General features: G+C 35.7%; 1 protein-coding gene across 1 annotated transcript in view; it reads right to left on the bottom strand.

Annotated features, from left to right (window-relative positions):
• kif20ba (kinesin family member 20Ba) overlaps positions 1 to 18,067 on the bottom strand; it is a 35,649-nt gene that overhangs the window by 3,315 nt on the left and 14,267 nt on the right. The window contains exons 20-32 of the mRNA XM_073827043.1: positions 17,295 to 17,433; positions 17,056 to 17,178; positions 16,903 to 16,963; positions 16,642 to 16,767; positions 16,215 to 16,333; positions 15,963 to 16,118; positions 15,251 to 15,427; positions 13,205 to 13,339; positions 12,608 to 12,697; positions 8,344 to 8,556; positions 7,326 to 7,385; positions 395 to 469; positions 55 to 157 (exon numbers count right to left, since the gene is read on the bottom strand). Of these exons, the coding sequence (XP_073683144.1) occupies positions 55 to 157; positions 395 to 469; positions 7,326 to 7,385; positions 8,344 to 8,556; positions 12,608 to 12,697; positions 13,205 to 13,339; positions 15,251 to 15,427; positions 15,963 to 16,118; positions 16,215 to 16,333; positions 16,642 to 16,767; positions 16,903 to 16,963; positions 17,056 to 17,178; positions 17,295 to 17,433 (1,577 nt within the window). The remainder of the gene's footprint in view (positions 1 to 54; positions 158 to 394; positions 470 to 7,325; positions 7,386 to 8,343; positions 8,557 to 12,607; positions 12,698 to 13,204; positions 13,340 to 15,250; positions 15,428 to 15,962; positions 16,119 to 16,214; positions 16,334 to 16,641; positions 16,768 to 16,902; positions 16,964 to 17,055; positions 17,179 to 17,294; positions 17,434 to 18,067) is intronic.

Genomic DNA, 18,067 nt, shown 5'->3' with positions numbered 1-18,067 from the left:
GATGATGTCTAGGAACAAAAGGGTAAAAATGATTGAATGTGTTTTTTTTCAGACCTTTACTTCCAAGAAAGGTAGGAGAGCCCTGAAGAAAGTCTCCAATCTTCTGGATGGTTTTGTCCTTTTTCCCTTTTTGGTTTGACTCCTGGGCATTAGAGTGCTGAGAGGAATGAGAACAGTGTTCATCACTCACTGTAATCACTCGACACTGCTATGATCAGGATTCTCAACTCCCTCAATCACAGTCTTTGAGTGTGTGTGTGCGATGTTAACTCCTCTTCTGTCTATATCTCCTTCTTCAACTTCATTTCTACCTTATTACATTACTTAATTAATCTAAACAAGATTTTCAGTATCAAACTGTAAGATTGATTTCAATGGTCAGCACATCACTCACCTCTTCCTGGTGAGGCGTTAGGCGAGGAGTCATTCTACCCCTTGTATTCCTCATGTTCTCACTTTCCACCCCATCCTGAGAAATGGCAAAGTGCAAAAGTAAACAAATATTTCAGAGTTTGGAAGGCTAACATAAATGCTATGGTTTCTCTTAGGCCTGTTTCACACATTTTGTGTCTGCGAAGTGCGAGCAAAGCAACTACAGCAACAGGTTCACATTGTGTTTTCACACTAAGACAGTGTTTCTGCTTTCTATGTACAGAAAACAAGTGATTCTTGGGTTACAAAACTGAAAATTTATTTAAACAAAGCCTATTATTTTATATTATAAAATGGTTATTAGAAGTGGGCCATAAAGAATGTTATAAACTTGATCAGCATGAAATCCAACTATCATTCAAATATTTGGTCAGATGTTTTTTTTTTTTTTAATAAATTAATACTTTTATTCAGTAAAGAAGCATTAAACTGTCAAAAAGTGACAGTAAAGACATTTATAATGTTACCAATGATTGTAAATAAATGCTGTTCTTCGTGAGCATAAGAGACAAATCTTTAAAAAAACTGTACCAATACCAACACTTCTGAATGGTAGCGCACTTATTCCAAGTGTATAAATTGCTTAAAGGAATAGTTCACCCAAAAATTTAAATTTGATGTTTATCTGCTTACTGCCAGGGCATCCATGATGTAGGTGACTTTGTTTCTTCAGTAGAACACAAACAAAGATTTTTAACTCAAACCATTGCAGTCAATGGGATCCATGAATTTGAGTTAAAAAAAAAACATATATAGACAGCCGTCTGTTGACGTCATGCGCCGGCTGTTGTGAATGTGCTCAGGACAGTTGGATATTGCGGCTGGATCAGAGGTACAAAATGATATAAATACTGTTCAGTTTCTTGTACAGACTGATTGTTTCGTGTCTCAAGACCTCAATGTATCGTCACGAGCTGCAGGGTTTAATATGATTTTGTCTGTGTGTTTTTTGACTCTCAAAGCCGTGGATCCCATTGACTGCCAATATATGACTGACAGACTGCAACGGTTTGAGTTAAAAATCTTTGTGTTTTACTGAAGAAACAAAGTCACCTACGTCTTGGATGCCCTGGGAGTAAGCAGATAAACATCAAATTTTCATTTTTGGGTGAACTATCCATTTAAACTGTCTGAATTCATTCAGATTTACTGAATAGCTGTTTGTGTGTACCAATCACTTCATGTAAAAAAAGATCATAAGTAAGAGATTAGCATAAATGCTGCAACCACTTAAAAGGATAATTTACCCAAAAATGAAAATTACCCCATGATTTACTCACCCTCAAGCCATCCTATGTGTATATGACTTTCTTCTTTCAGACAAATACAAACAGAGTTGTATTAAAAATATCCTGGCTTTTCAAAGCTTTACAATGGCAGTGAATGGCTGTTGAGATTTTGAAGTCCAATAAAGTGCATCCATCCATTATAGAAAGTACTCTACACTACTCGGTTAATAAAGGCCTTCTGAAGCAAATTGATGCATTTGTGTAAGAAAAATATACATTTTTCTGTTTTTCTGTACATCAAGTATTTGTACAGAAAAACGTTGGAAAATTTCTATACAAGCCAAAAGGAGACTTTACACTATGCCTACGTTATCCGCTGGAACGCCACTCTCTCGTGAACGTATGTACAACAGTTAACAGAAGCTAGAGATTTTTGTTTATAAAGTTTTAAATATAGATATTTTTTTTTATTATTTTTCCTACACACTACCATTTGCTTTAGAAGGCCTTTATTAACCTGCCGGAGATGTGTGGAGTACTTTTTATGATGGATGAATGCACTTTTTTGGGCTTGAAAATCTCAACAGCCATTCACTGCCATTACAAAGCTTGGAAGATCCAGGATATTTTTTATTTTTATATATAACTCCGATTGTATTCTTCTGAAAGAATAAAGCCATATTCACCTACAATGGCTTGAGGGTGAGTACACCATGGAGTAATTTTTTATTTTTGGGTGAACTATCCCTTTAATATGGTCACCAAACAAATAAGTTCAGTTCACACTACGCAGACAGTGAAACAGGTCTTAGTTGAATTTGAATGATTGGCTGTGGTTGGTAAGATAAGATGTGATGGATGGATGATCAACTAGTGAAGGAAAAAAAAAGAGAGTTACCCAGATGCAGTGATTAATATACCCTGTAGACAGTGTCTGAATCTCTGATCTAAATCTTTAATTCTAACAAAACACAAATTAGTTTAAGGTCAAGTGGAAACAGTCCCGGTTCAATTCTTGCCACTCAAAAGATCACAAACCTCTGAGGATTAGTCGACAGATCTAGTGCCAAGAGAGTGCAGTGCATTAAATCATCATTAATAAGACAACAGAGCATCTGCCATATCCCTCTTAATCTCTCTCTACACACACAAACGCATAAACAAATAATACATGAAAAAAAAAAAATCAAATCTGCAGAATAAATAAAAGATTCAGACTGAAAGCGTTCTTAGTCTCTCTCCAGTGACTCATAGTTTTTAGTTTCTTCTTGTCTCTCTCTCAGAGACCTGTCTGCCTTTTCGCTCCATCACTCCCTTCCTGTTGCTATCTCTCTCTCTAGACAACAAGATCACATCTGTGACATTGCGTGTGACAGCCAATGCCACGCTCGTAACCCCCACCAGTCTAAATGGGGCGGACAGAGGTGGATCTCTGTCTGTCACACCTGTCACCTGCTGTTTCCAGTGTTGGGAGGTGAGATACTATGCCACTCTCTGACTTGCAAGCTTGCATTAAAGGAAGACTAATGCCCTGACTTCCAGGAACCTGCCAAGTCGTTTACTGTTCAATCGAAGCGCGTGAGAAATCAAGACTGATGGCTTGTTCTGCAGTCAGGTGCTGGTGTTTCCCCGCCATGAAATGGAAAAGTGTAATTACAATAATTCAGAGGTGTCGAGGGTTGAAGGTATTGCACGATCACAATGATTTCCTCCAATTAAATGTGAGAAGTCATGACCTTGAGGATTTGATGAGTGAATGATGATTTATGGGTCTATTTAAAACTCTACACAGCATTATGTCCCAAAGCCTTTGTCGTTTATGCATCATGTAGAAACAAATGCCCCTGCCACTGAGGGCATGGATGGCTCTTACAGGTAACATCACCTTAATGGATCTGCAAACCCCGCTCCATTTACACCCCCACCTTAATAGAAAGGTTATTATTTCTTTGATGCAACAAAGGCTTGTGGGATAATGACTCATAAGCTGCATTTCCACCATCAGGAACTCCAACCAAATGGCCTGGATACTGGTCACAAAAACTTTATTAGGGACTTTAAAGGGTTAATAAGACTACTGGTAGGATTTAATTTCTGCCTTTTTAGACTTAATAGGTATTTTGATCAGAGAGATCTAGACTAGGTCTGTTCTGCTTTTCGTAAATGAGGTTGGAAGCTGAAACAGAGCCTTTAAAGTCAACATGAAACAGCATTTGCAAACTTTCGTACTACTTTCGTAATGCGACACATTTCAGAGTAAAACAGAATATTAAATGAGAATAAAAGATTTCCCCCTCTAGGAATAAATTGTATTATAAATAAGTGGGGAATTTCATCTCACAATAGAGCCAGACATAATTTCAGTTTGCAATGGATTGTGAAGAACTGGCTGTCTGAAAGCTGCATCCACTTTTTGAGGAAAGCATCTCCATGTATCCCAATTCAATTTAAATCTATTGTTATTTATTATTGCAGTGATCTTTATTATACTACCGTTTAAACATTTGGAGTCAGTAACCAATTAATACTTATATTCTGCATTAAATTGATCAAAACTGACAGTAAAGATTTGTACATGTTTAATAAATGTTGTTCTATTCCTGTTGTTGTTTCTATTCATCAGAGAATTACCAAAATGTAACTTTTTTAATAATAAGAAATGTTTTTTGAGCACTAAATTAGTATATCAGAATGATTGCTGAAGAATCAAGTGACACTGAAGACTGGAGCAATGGCTGCTTGGATATTTAGCTTTGCCATAAAAAAAAAAACCTTACATTTAAACTATTTTAAAACAGAAAAATACTTAAAATTCTTCAAAAAAATTCAACATTTGCTCGTCACTCGTTGATACAGTTTAAACTACTGCACAGAGTCTATTGGACAAAAGTTAGACTGTCAAAAATAAACCCAGAAATGGATCCTACTTGTGATCGATGTCGACAAGCCCCAGCTACCCTCTACCATATGTTCTGGTTGTGCCCTGAGTTAATTCCATTTTGGACATCAATTTTTAAATCAATCTCTGACATTTTTTTGTTAAAACTTGAACCAAACCCTTTAGTGGCACTGTTTGGTCTTAACCCGACAAATGTATCGCTGTCATCTTTGCAATCAAATGCATTGGCCTTTTGCTTAATAATTGCCAAAAGAATTATATTATTGAATTGGAAAAACCCGTCTCCTCCCAACTATTTTCATTGGATGTACGATTTGTTGCAGTTTATCCAAATAGAAAAAATTAGATATACAATTAAGGGCAAAGCAGAAGACTTTTATTCAATTTGGCAACCCTTCTTGCTGTATTTTAAAAAATAAAAATAACAGCCTTTTGTATTCTCTCTCTCTCATGTAACCCGGTTTCACATACTGGAATTTGTTTATGCATGTCTGTTCTCTTGTCCTGAATGTTTAAAACTTGTCTAGGAGGGTAATAGGAAAAGAAAGTGTCTGAAATAAGGACTCACACAGGTGCTACTTGTTAATTTAATATACCGATTATTGTTTCAATATCTTACATGTTTTGTTGTTATTTATTTACATTTTATTTATCTATTTTATTTTCTGTTTTCTTTCTTTTGTGTCTTCTATTGTATTTATATTGGTCTGAAAATAGTTCAGAGAGTAAGAAATATGTCCTAATTGACATGCAATATCTTTGTTTTGTTAGACTGTGGAAACATTGTATAAGCTTTTGTTTTCTCATATGTAATAGCTCTCTGACTGAAAAGTGCCAATAATAAAAAAAGAGTTAAACTAAAAAAATTCAACATTCAAAATACTACCAGTTGAGGTCAAAAGTTTACATACACCTTACAAAATCTGCAAAATGTTAATTATTTTACCAAAATAAGAGGGTTCACAAAATGTATTTTTTTTATTTAGTACTGATCTGAATAATATATTTCATATAACAAGAAAGTTACATATAGTCCACAAGAGAAAATAATAGTTTATAAAAATCACCCTGTTCAAAAGTTTACATACACTTAACTCTTCATACTGTTGTTACCTGAATGATCCACAGTTAGTTTTTTTTTTTGTTTAGTGATGTTTTTTTGTTTAGCTGTCCCTTGTTTGTCCTGAACAGTTAAACTGCCGGTGTTCTTCAGAAAAATCCTTCAGGTCCCACAAATTCTTCGATTTTTTTAGCATTATTCTGTATTTGAACCATTTTCAACAATGACTGTATGATTTTGAGATCCATCTTTTCACACTGAAGACAACTGAGGGACTCCTGTGCAACTATTACAAAAGATTCAAACGCTCACTGATGCTCCAGAAAGAGCTTTAGCTTCTGAAGGGAGTACCAAATGAAAAAAAAAAAAAAAAGATATTTAGGCAAAATAAGAAAAATGTACACATCTTCATTCTGTTCAAAAGTTTTCACCCCCAGCTCTTAATGCATTGTTTTTCCTTCTGGAGCATCAGTGAGCTTTTGAACCTTCTGTAATAGTTGCATATGTCCTTAGTGTGAAAAGATGGATCTCAAAGTCATAAAGTCATTGTTGGAAAAAGTTCAAATACATTTAAGTGGTGGGCCGTTATCGGCGTTAACGTGCTGTGTTAACGTGAGACTCTTATCGGGCGATAAAAAAAATATTGCCGTTAATCTATTCTCAAAGTTGGGTTGGGAGCTGGGTCTAAACTACGCAAGATATGATGACTTTCACCTTGATATTTGAGCGCGGATGACGTATACCTAGTCGAATTGCACTGTAGGGGGCGAGAACGAGTCTTCAACTTCTGTGAAATTACCACATCAAATGAGACGTGCAAACATGGATGCAGCTATGAAGCCGCTTCAGGGCAGGTGCGTTGCTAGACCCTTTTTACTGGGGCACGTGAGTTATAATTTACTTTGATAATCCCGAAATAAAGACATTAAACTATATGCAACAACTGAATTGACGCTTCTAAAAGCAACGCAGTTTAATGGAAGACTATGCACGCAGAAATCCATGCCCAGATTGATTGTATTTAACGGCAACGCGCACGTCGCGCAGCCTTTTACGCAGAAGTACTTGGTTACACAAGTTTGTATAGGTAATTATGCTGTAAATGCAATTGTCAAGCAGTTTGTGATGCATTTTGGAAACAGGAGATGAGCGCCTGATCTAATGCGCCCCCTGGCCCGTTCTCGAAGACTTACTTTTAGTCATTATTTGGGTAGCACACATATTCTGAATGCCTTCAGCAGAATTCAAATTAGCCATTTTAATCTAGATTAATCTAGATTAATTCCAAAATTTAATCTAGATTAAAAAAATTAATCTATGCCCACCCCTAACAAAAATGCTGAAAAACCAAAGAATTTGTGGAATTTTATCAATTCAGCTACTATTTTCTTTTGTGGATTATATGCTAATGTCTGTGTGTTGTACCTTTAATAAAGTCAAATGAGTACATTTGGGTTTCATGTTGATTTTAAGGACAAATTTATTTAATGGAACACCTCCTTCACAGTCTTGTCCATTGAATTAGTGTGGAGAAAAGATATAGAGAGGTGGGGGGGGGGGGGATTATGGATTTATACTTTCAATATCCAGCTCAGTGGCATAACCTGAGGAAATTAACATGACCCTGAATATCTAAAAATCCAGACCATTAGGAGTCCTGAAGGTGGAAGAGCTACTGGGGCAGGATTAAACAGAAAGAGGGTACCTGAAGACTGGGTTCAGAGAAAGCTTTCTTTTTCACCGCACTGCTCCTTCCTCCTTTCCTCTTCAAGTGAACAGAAGTGCCATTAAATATAGTTTGTGCCATTCAATTACAAAATTCTCCAACTATTAGCAGCTACAGAGCATGTGGAAGCGTGACTCTGTTGCCAAGGACAACCGGCAAGAGAGAACACGATTCTTTGACAATGAGAGAGAGCACTTATTTGGAGTGGAAAGCATTCTTTCAGTGTGCAACATAACATCTTCACTGCAGTGTCTGGAGAGAACAGCGTGACCTACCCAGAATAGAGACTCTTAAGTGCATAGCTACCCCTATAAAGTGTAATATAATAAAATGTTAACACCCTGTTTAGTCAGCATTTGTGGTTGATTTGTATTTGTGTATTCGTAATCCCTTTGTCTGAACAATTCAATTAAATTTCCATAAACAGGTTTTAGAAATCTATAAAGCTACTGTGTATTCTATAATTATTGTTATTGCTTCCAAAACAAGTGTCTGCAAGTGTTTATGCTGCCTGGAGAAGAATGTGTGTGAGGTTAGGCCAAGGCACGCTCAACCGCACACACATATAAATATATTCTCTCACACAGAACTATATGCTTATTAGGACTGCCATTTTGCTGCCCGTGCACAATGAACACTGATCGTTAAGTGTAAGTGAGGAAAATTAGAGCCTTGTTAATGACTAATTAGAACAATTAAAGGCCTGCTGGCTGCACAGATTAGGTCAGCAGCAGATGGTCTGCTGGTTTTATGAAGAATATCAATAATAATAATTTTTTAATAAACAACTAAAGGGGAGGAAAACGATTGCACATTGTGCAATAAATCTGAACTAACATTCTACTCAATTTCCCACGATTGCAAGGGTAGAAACTGAGAAGATTACACATATCGCTCAAGCACAAGATGATTGAAGGTTATTCTAGTCACAGCACTCAATTCTAATTTGTGTGAACTGAGAAACATTTTCTAAACCTCCTTCCATTTCATTTCTCACCTTCTCCATCTCTCCGCTCTTCCTCTTGCGTGTGGGTCGGGAAATTTTTACAGTAACGGCGGAGTCTTCACCCTGCCGCTTGAGAGCGAACCGATCCGGCTGCAAAGGGCTGAAGGAAATTTCCAGCTCGGGCCGTGGAAACCTGGAACGTCTGCCTGTTTCCGTGGAGATCTCTGACGAATCTAGCACCAGCGGACAGCTACCGGACGAACTCTGTGATGTGAAGATTATTATTATTAACTTGATTATCATAATCAATGGACTGAGAAATATGTGCATATATTCATTTAGTAGCTGCTTAAAAAAAAAAAAGCAAAAAAAAGCAAATGCAACAAATTCAAGCAACACAGTGTTACTTTTTTCCCAGGATTCTTTCATGGATAAAAGAACGACATTTATATATAAATGTCTTTCTTGCCAATACAAAAATTTACAGGTAAATTTACTCACCCTCTTGTCATCCAAGATATTCATGTCTTTCTTTCTTCAGCCGTAAAGAAAATTATGTTTTTTGAGGAAAACATTTCAGGATTTTTCTCCATAGTGGACTTCAATGGTGCCCATGAGTTTGAACTTCCAAAATGCAGTTTCAAAGGGCTCTAAATGATCCCTGCCGAGGAAGAAGGGTCTTATCTAGTGAAACGATCGCTAGATAGGCACCATAGAAGTCCACTACATGGAGAGAATCCTAAAATGTTTTCCTCAAAAAACATAATTTCTTTGCGACTGGAGAAAGAAAGACATCAACATCTTGGATGACAAGGGGGTAAGCAAATTTTTTATTATTTTGGTTCTGGAAGTGAACTTCTCCGTTAAGGAATCATAATTATTATTCTTTTCTTAAAAAAAAAAGAAAAGAAAAGAAAAAAAGAAATCTTACAACCTACTGACCCCAAACTTTTAAACAGTAGTGTTAATATATATGTTTTTTCACATACTAATACAATTTTAAATTCTTGAAGTCTAAATAAATATTCATCTATTAGGAATGAACATTAATGGATAGTTCACCCAAAAATAATCTTCATCTTTGGAACACAAATTACGATATTTTCGATGAAATCCGAGAGTTTTCTGACAATCCATACACAGGGTATCTGCAGTTATGAACAAGTGAAATTTAAGACTTTTTAAGACCTTTTTAATACCACCTTTTATGAAATTTAAGACCTAAACCTGTAATGGAAATATACGTTATATGTGACCCTGGACCACAAAACCAGTCTTAAGTCGCTGGGGTATATTTGTAGCAATAGCCAAAATACATGGTATGGGTCAAAATTATTGATTTTTCTTTTATGCCAAAAATCATTAGGAAATTAAGTAAAGATCATGTTCCATGAAGATTTTTTGTAAAATTCCAATTGTAAATATATTAAAATGTAATTTTTGATTAATAATATGCATTGTTAAGAGCTTAATTTGGACAACTTTAAAGGTGATTTTCTCAGTATTTTGATTTTTTTGCACCCTCGATTCCAGATTTTCAAATTGATGTATCTCGGCCAAATATTGTCCTATCCTAACAAACCATACATCAATAGAAAGCTTATTTATTGAGCTTTCATATGATGTATACATCTCAGTTTTGTAAAATTTTACCTTATGACTGGTTTTGTGGTCCAGGGTCACATATTACATGCATATGAGTAACATTTAATTTGTTTTATGTAAAAAGTAAACAATATTTCATGGCTGTCATAAATTATACTTATTACTACAATATACAGTGAACTTTTCACATCAGCAGAGACTATTCCACACAAAATATCCCCATAAAAGTACCACTTAAAGATATCTGGTGATGTAAACAATTTATTCTGAAGCAATATTTGCATCAGTGCTCTACTAACTTTTACTTCTTAAATCTGCATATTTGATTTACCTTTATAAAGGCCTTTTTTTACTTTTGAAATGTATGCATCACCTTTGAAATTATTACAATTTATCAAATTCTATATGGCTGTTAGCAGTCAGATTACATCATTTACACTGCAAAATTAAAAGTGCAATAAAAGATGTTATGAGATTAATGTTTTAAATACATTTATGATTGTACAAATTAGAAATGTTGGGGTGGGGATGCATACTTTTAAACATACTAAACTACCAGCAGGTGGCGGTAAGTCACATAATGAGTGAGTTATTGAGTTATTTCAACTGATTCGAGCCAAATGCTGAATCATTCAGTAGTAAAACGTTGCTTGGAGAATGTGCTACACTTCTGCTGTCATCCTTGTTTGGAACTATTTTCGTTGGTGAAACAGAACAAAACAGTACATATTTTGTCTAAAATGTAAGTAACTACTTGACTAACTATTTTATTAAACTAAAATTAATGTAACATTTGTAATCGTGAGATTATTCAGCAAAAAGTTCCCTTGGTATATTACTGAACTACATCATGTTATAAATAAACTATTAATTTTCAATTGTTGCCTCAGTGTGTTTCTTTAGAGTTTCTTTATGTGTGCTGGTACGTACATTTGTATTAAAGTAACGTTATGTCACAAATAGACCAGAAATACACTATCCATTATCAACCGCTGTTTACGTCTTATGTATTAAAATAGGAATCTTTCTTGCCTTTCGATGCTTCGCTGGTTATTTTTGTCACTTCAGTTTTAATCAGGCTGTTTGTTCGGTCGGGCAAGAAAAAAAAAACATTTTAAAAGTATCTCGAAGGCTAGCTCGACCTATATTATTGAGACCATTATATACAGAAAACAGCTTGTTGGACCTGTATTCCGCTACTGTGATTCTGTCTGAAGACGCAGTAACTACCGCAGGGGGAGAAAAAAAATCTTCAGTCCGTCAGACACTACAGTCATTCCAGTCGCGTCTTGAAAATACACGGTCACGCCAGCTGCACTTTTTTCATGCGCGTCTAATCACGCACTTACGGTATGGGTGCTGGGAGCGGTCAAAATGGATTTAAAGACCCTGTTAGAAGGGCGTTTTCTTTATGCTTTACCTGATATTTTCCATCAGGACCTAAATTAAGTATTGAAGACTGAAGATATTTTAGCGGAAATGTGACCAGAACTATTTAAGACCTACCGAAACTAAATTTAAGACTTTTTAAGGCCTTATATTAGGGAAACGTTATTTAAGACTTTAAGACTTTTTAAGGATCCGCGGATACCCTGCATACACAGCAACGCTACTGATACGTTCAAGACCCAGAAACCTTAATTTTACGACACTACGAGAATACTTTTTGTGCGCAGAGAATTGAATGCACGATTGACATGAATACACAAAAAGTATTCTTTACAGCTTCATAAAATAAAGGTCAAACCACTGATGTAACATGGACTGTTTAATGATGTCCTTACCACCTTTTTTGGGTCTTGAACATCATAGTTGCGTTGCTGTCTGTGCAGGGTCAGAAAGCTCTCGGATTTCATGAAAGTTATATTAATTTGTGCTTCGAAGATGAATGAAGAAGGTCTTACGAGTTTTGACGACTTGAGGAGTAATTGATGACATAATTTTCATTCCTGCGTGAACTATGCCTTTAATTAACAGTGAACAACAATACATTAATAAATTAATACTAACCCAAATCATTAATTCATTATACCATTAGTGTCAGCATAACAATTTTTCCTTGTCAGTGACAGATAGTTTAAAACTAAGAGAAATGAATATGTACTTCTGTATTACAATTGGCAAAAAAAGGCTGTGTATCTACTATTGCACAAAACTAAATGAAAAACTGAAAGAATTACAATTATAAGCAAGCAACAGAAAGTAATAGGGATGGGCATTTCTGATCATATTTCATTTCGATTAATCCACAGGTTTGAGAAACGAGTACTCGATTAATCGGGGGTGGAGTTTAAGCAAGGGGCAGGGCGTTTGCGTCACAGTATACAGTAAACATTTAAAAGAAATATCAGCATGAGGTGAAGCTGAAGCGCTTTTTCTACATGACACATTGTATATAAAATTAATCACATAATACTAGACACATAAATATGTAAATGTTATATTACAAATTGTATTTATCTACACAAAATGCATGTGAGCTTGAACTACGTGTAATCATAAATTAAAGTAGTGGATGCGCTTCTCCCGTTACTTTAAAACAACGGAAACTGAAGCCCCGCAAATTTTTTGAGTCAATCGATCGTCATTTTCATGCTCGATCGTCGCTGATGGATTCGAGTAATCGATTAATCGAGTACTCGTGCACATCCCTAGAAAGTAATTGACATATTTACAATTAAATGATAAACAAGACGCATTTCTGTTTTACCTGACTGGTGACAGATCCTCTGGTTCTGCTTGTGTGTTTAAGTGTGCTGGTGTTCAGAGGCTTCATATCAGACGATTCTGCTTCCATCGTCTAGCACAGCAATTAAGAGACAGTCAATCAACATTCCTCACTCTACATCTAATTATAAACTCTATTTAATAAACAGCTACAAAATGTCTAATAAACCACACATATAACCTTAAGTCAGTACAAATATATTCTGAGAACTGCCTGAATGAATGTATGTGGACAAACCAGGCAGTGTGGGGAATTCTTTGAAAGGCATATTGATGTACCAAGAAGTGAAAATAAGTAAGGAGCTATTCTACCGACTATAAAAAAAGCTCTATTCATATAACACTCAATTTCTCCTAGCATATCTAGAACTCAGCTCACATAATCTGAGATAAATATGATTGAAGGACAAGGACACCTAGTGTGTTTTGTACATATACCAAAATGCTGTCTTTCTGAGAACATTCAGGGTAAAGTCACTATAAATTACCATCTTGGTCTTTTGATAGTGATTATATTTGTCATCCACAGACTCATCAAAGGTAAAGGATGAATGGCAGTGATAAGACACGTGTGTCAGACCTGGGTAGATGAGTTTCTCCGAAGGCTGCTGTCTATGACACTGACACGAAGCTCTTCCTTTAGTTTCTGGATCTCTGCCTCCTTTGCAGCCAGCTCTGCCCGCAGTGCCTCGGCTCTGCTGTCCTCAGTGACCTCCTGAGACAGGCACAAAATGTTAAAACAACACTTCATGTACGGTAAAAGTGATGAAGCAAACAATCAGGTGGTAATACAGCTATTTAATAACGTGCATGGTTTAAAAATAATGTGTATTTTCTGAAGCAAGACTATTGTTGACAATAGTCATCTGCGAGTATACATGACACATACACATGACTTATTGTTACATAGGCTACATCCATAATAATAAAATATTTTTTCAGCTAGACAGCCGTCCCAGTCAGCTGTAGCCCAGCTCAAAATATCTTCTGAATTGTGTCATATTTTATTAGATTTGTTTGGCTTCAAAAGAGCTGTATGGCTCTTTGAAGTTCTGCTAATTTGACACTAACGCAGTAAACAAATCTGGACTATTTTGCAGTCGTACAATTATAGAAAATTAACTCTTAGAATGTCTATCAACCAATCAGAATACAGTATTCAATGCCACTGAACTATGACGACACTGCTATCACACTTTCCAACATGCACCTGTACTGCCACTAAATGAATTACCTCAAGAATCATTATACATCTAAATTAAGACTGCTTTTAGGTTTAAAAATACATGCTGAGCAGATATAAGCCATTCTATAGAATTAGTGCAAATTTCTGTCCCACAACCAAACTAACAAAAAAAAAAAACACATTTAAAAAGCATTTAAGTATTCAAATCTTAGATGTTTCCTAAGATCATTTTATGTATTGAAACCCACAATAATATTTAAAATATCAGTAAGCTTAATATATATAAAATCATTATTTAGTAATTACTTTCAATTGGGTGGTGGCTGTCCCAAACCTTAACCCCAAAAATAATTATTAAATAATGATATTGACATTTTTTGCTTTTTATTCCACTGTTCAGAAAAAAAAAATCTTTGTAAATTATGAAACTTTAAGTAAAAAATGTGTCCTGCATTTTCATGTCATACCGAAAACAGTGTATGTTTTAGTCCATTGGCTAAGACTGATTTTAACTACACCCCTACATTTATGATCAGGAAATACTAATGTGTCTCTCTTTCTCATAGCATAGGTCCCATCATTTTGTGGTAGATGTGTTCAAAAGTATTGTTTGTAACTTTAAAGAGTGTTACTACTGAACACCATTTTTCTATAATTAAACACTTTTTTGGGAGTTATTCTATAACATTTAGTTTTTATGTGTGTACATCTGTTCAGAACTGTGCTAGCTAACCATGTGCTGATTAGTATCTTTGAGCAAAAATAAAGTATACTGAATTATCAGCTAAGATGTTATGATTGTGTTTGGTTCAATGTATATTCAAACTAATAAATCTTTAACTTTGAAATCAGTATGATCAACTTTTTGCCTTTTACAAAGAAAATTCAAAATACAACAAATCTAACAAATCACACTTAGAAATATTGTTAAAATTGTAATTGTTATTGATTTACCTCTGAAAACTTTTTAATAAAATGGAAAAAATATATATTTACAAGGAAAATCTTAATGGGTCAATATAACCCTTGTTATTAAATTATATATTGTTTCTGTAGTGACAAATTTGGGGAGAGGACAAATATTCCAAAACTTTCTGAAAACACAATGAGAATTAACTGCACAATTACTAGAAATGTGTACCTTGGATATTACAGAATTTGCATACATACAAAATTTGAGGAAAAAGACATTTTTTTCAAGACGTTTCCAACTTTGACTTTGAACCAATTCTGTAGAATGGCCCATATATGAAGTTTGATTTCAACCATTAATTTCACTATGATTTCAATCTTTGACATGGCTTTACTCAATGTAATGATTTGCTGAGGCATCTACTGGTTTCAATTAGGTTTGAAATCTGATTACCCGATCTTGATTTAATGGTCAAGAAACATTTCTTATGATCACTGTAGAAAGTCTGTAGCTGACACTTGACTGACCTCTGGTGTTTGGGGGGTATTTCTGGACTGTAGGATCTTGATCTGTTGGTCTTTCTCCGCATTGGACATGATGAGTTTCTTCAGCTGAACCTCCAGAGCAGAGACAAGCGTGTCTCTCTCTTTCCTCCAGCTTTCCATCTCTTCCTCACGAGCAGCAAGACGTGTGGTAAGAGACTCCTAGTTGACACAAATCAACATTCATTCTCTCTTTAAAAGAGAAGTTCACTTCCGGAACAAAAATGTACAGATAATTTACTTACTGCCTTGTCATCCAAGATGTTCATGTCTTTCTTTCTTCAGACTTAATGATTTTTTTTTTTTTTATATTTTAGGATTTCTTTCCATATAGTGGACTTCTATGGTGCCAGCGGGTTTGAGTATGGTGCTAAAAAAACAATACGTTTTTATTAAAAAAATTAAAAATAAAACTGTCTTGAACTGGAATACATAGAGTACACGCAGAGCTAGGGATGGTATAGAGCTCTTTGAAGCTGCATGTAAACTGCATTTTGGAAGTTCAAACTCACAGGCACCATAGAAGTCCACTATATGAAAAGATGATTTCTTTACGACTGAAGAAAGAAAGACATGAACATCTTGGATGACAAGGGGGTGAGTACATTATCTGTAAATTGTTGTTCTGGAAGTGAACTTCTCCTTTAACTAAAAACATATTTGTCTATTTCCTCTGGAAACACACACTGCTCTTTACCATTTCAGCCTGTTGGCGAGCATGCCGTTCTCGATCATCAGCGAATCGCCTCATGTCCTGGTTCCTTCTCTCCTCAGCCTCTTTAGCCTGACCAATCAGAACCAACTTCTCCTCCATCCACTTCCTGCGCTCTGCCTGGCTCTTTTCATTGGCCAGCTACAAACAAGAACCCCAAAGAACCAAACAAAGACAATCAAAACACATTTCCACTTACAGCTGAAGAGAAGTTGAGAGTACATTTGGACAACTGACCTTTAAGCTCTCCTGGGCCTGAGTGGTCTGTTGTCTGGCCTGTAAAACGTCATCAGAGGTTGATCTGGAATCTCTCCTGTTCTTCTGTTCAGGAAGTGCTTCTCTCAACCTCATCAATTCTGGAAAAAAAAAAGAACAAAATGATCTTTTAAATCACCTCAAATCATGCTAGAGAACATAATCAAGTGTTGACTACAATACATCAAAATTGGGACAACAAATAGTTCAGAAATGTTTGAAATGTTGATTTTTCTATGACTGTTACATACAGTATTTTGTGTCTTTTAATAATTTTTTATTAAATAAAACTTATGTTATTGTTAGAAAGCAACACCCTGCAATACTTTCATTTTATATACTTTTAAATGCTATACACTACAGTACATTAAGGTATTGTATATGCAACATTCTCCATGTAATCTTGTACCCTGAGTGAGCTCATTTATCTGAGCCTCTCTGTTGTCCAGCTCCACGTCCAGTTCTGTCTGCGTTTCCTCCTGTTCTGTCAGAGCCAAACGCATGTCTTCAATAATACGGTCGCGCTCCTGCAAATCTACGGAAACCATCGACAAACATTAACACGCTTTACTGTTTATTGCCACACATTTAATTAAACACTTGACAACAAATGACACCCATTACTGCACACACTCGTACAGATGCAAGGGCAAGTAAACAAGATATATACCTTTAGATGCTTTCTGATAGAGCAGCAGATTCTCATCTGACTTCGATTCAGAAGATCGTTCCTGTTTTAGAACAAAGAAAATATTTGATTCACATGACAGTGTCGATCAATGTTTCTCTCTTGCGGTTTTAAGTATTCATCACATATGCTTACAGCTTTCAGCTGGTTGATGGTGCGTTCTCTGTTAGCGATCTCATTCTGAAGCTGTGCTTTAGTCTTTTCTAGATCACCAAGCTTCATTCGCAGAGATTTCTCAGCATCCCGCATGGAGGAGATCTAAATCAAACCACATAAAGAGTTTTAGCTCAGGTCAAGAGCAGTCAGATTCAATATAAACTCTGACGCGTTTCGAGCCAGACGGTAAAGATGTTCGGAACAGAGTGAGTTCTCACCTCTTTCTGGACCTGCTGAATCTGTTTCTTTGAGTCACAGAGTTTTTCCCGAAGATCAGATGAATCATCTTCCCTTCTGCCCAGATCGACAGCCATACTGTTCAACTTAGACTCGCTAGTTTTAATCTCCTCCTTTAACCTGAGTGATGAAAAACCACATACACATAGAATGAATACCAAAAAAGAAAAGAAACTATAAATCTGAGGCAAAAGTACTGATAAATTGTGGCAGTTTTGGGGCAAATTTGCGATTATCTGCATCATTAAACCTTGTCTGCTTGGCTAATAGTGTGTTTTCACAACGTGTCATCAAACGCCCATTTTAGTGGCACTGACTGTAAACAATGCCACTGAAGCGAACAAAACTCTCATATTTTGCTGATTATTGCTGCTGAAAATGGTCAATTATTGTCATGTTTGGGCTGTACTAATCTGTTGGATAGGGAGTACTATAAACAGCCAAAAATCTGTCTGAGGCACAAAAGGCGTTTGTGGTTGGCCAAACTGAACCAGGATTTCCAAGGCAAGAATCTTGACAACATTTGTGTTTGTTCTTATCATTTCCAGTCAGGTAGGTAAAATAATAATTAATACTGCTCGTATGTATCTTTACCACATAGTAACTTTAGTTTGTCAAAATATTGCGCCCTTTTCTGCCTACTAATCCTTCTCTATATGATTTAGCAGCTTCCACATGTTTTTTCCATGGTTTAGACAGCATAAATTAGCAGAACGTATTCAGTAGTACATTAACTGTGCAATCAATGCTGTTG

The sequence above is a fragment of the Garra rufa genome, chromosome 21 (genome assembly GCF_049309525.1).
Source record: "Garra rufa chromosome 21, GarRuf1.0, whole genome shotgun sequence".
NCBI classification, from domain to species: domain Eukaryota; kingdom Metazoa; phylum Chordata; class Actinopteri; order Cypriniformes; family Cyprinidae; genus Garra; species Garra rufa.
Note: the sequence above shows the minus strand (reverse complement) of the source record. Positions and strands in the feature narration are given on the sequence as shown.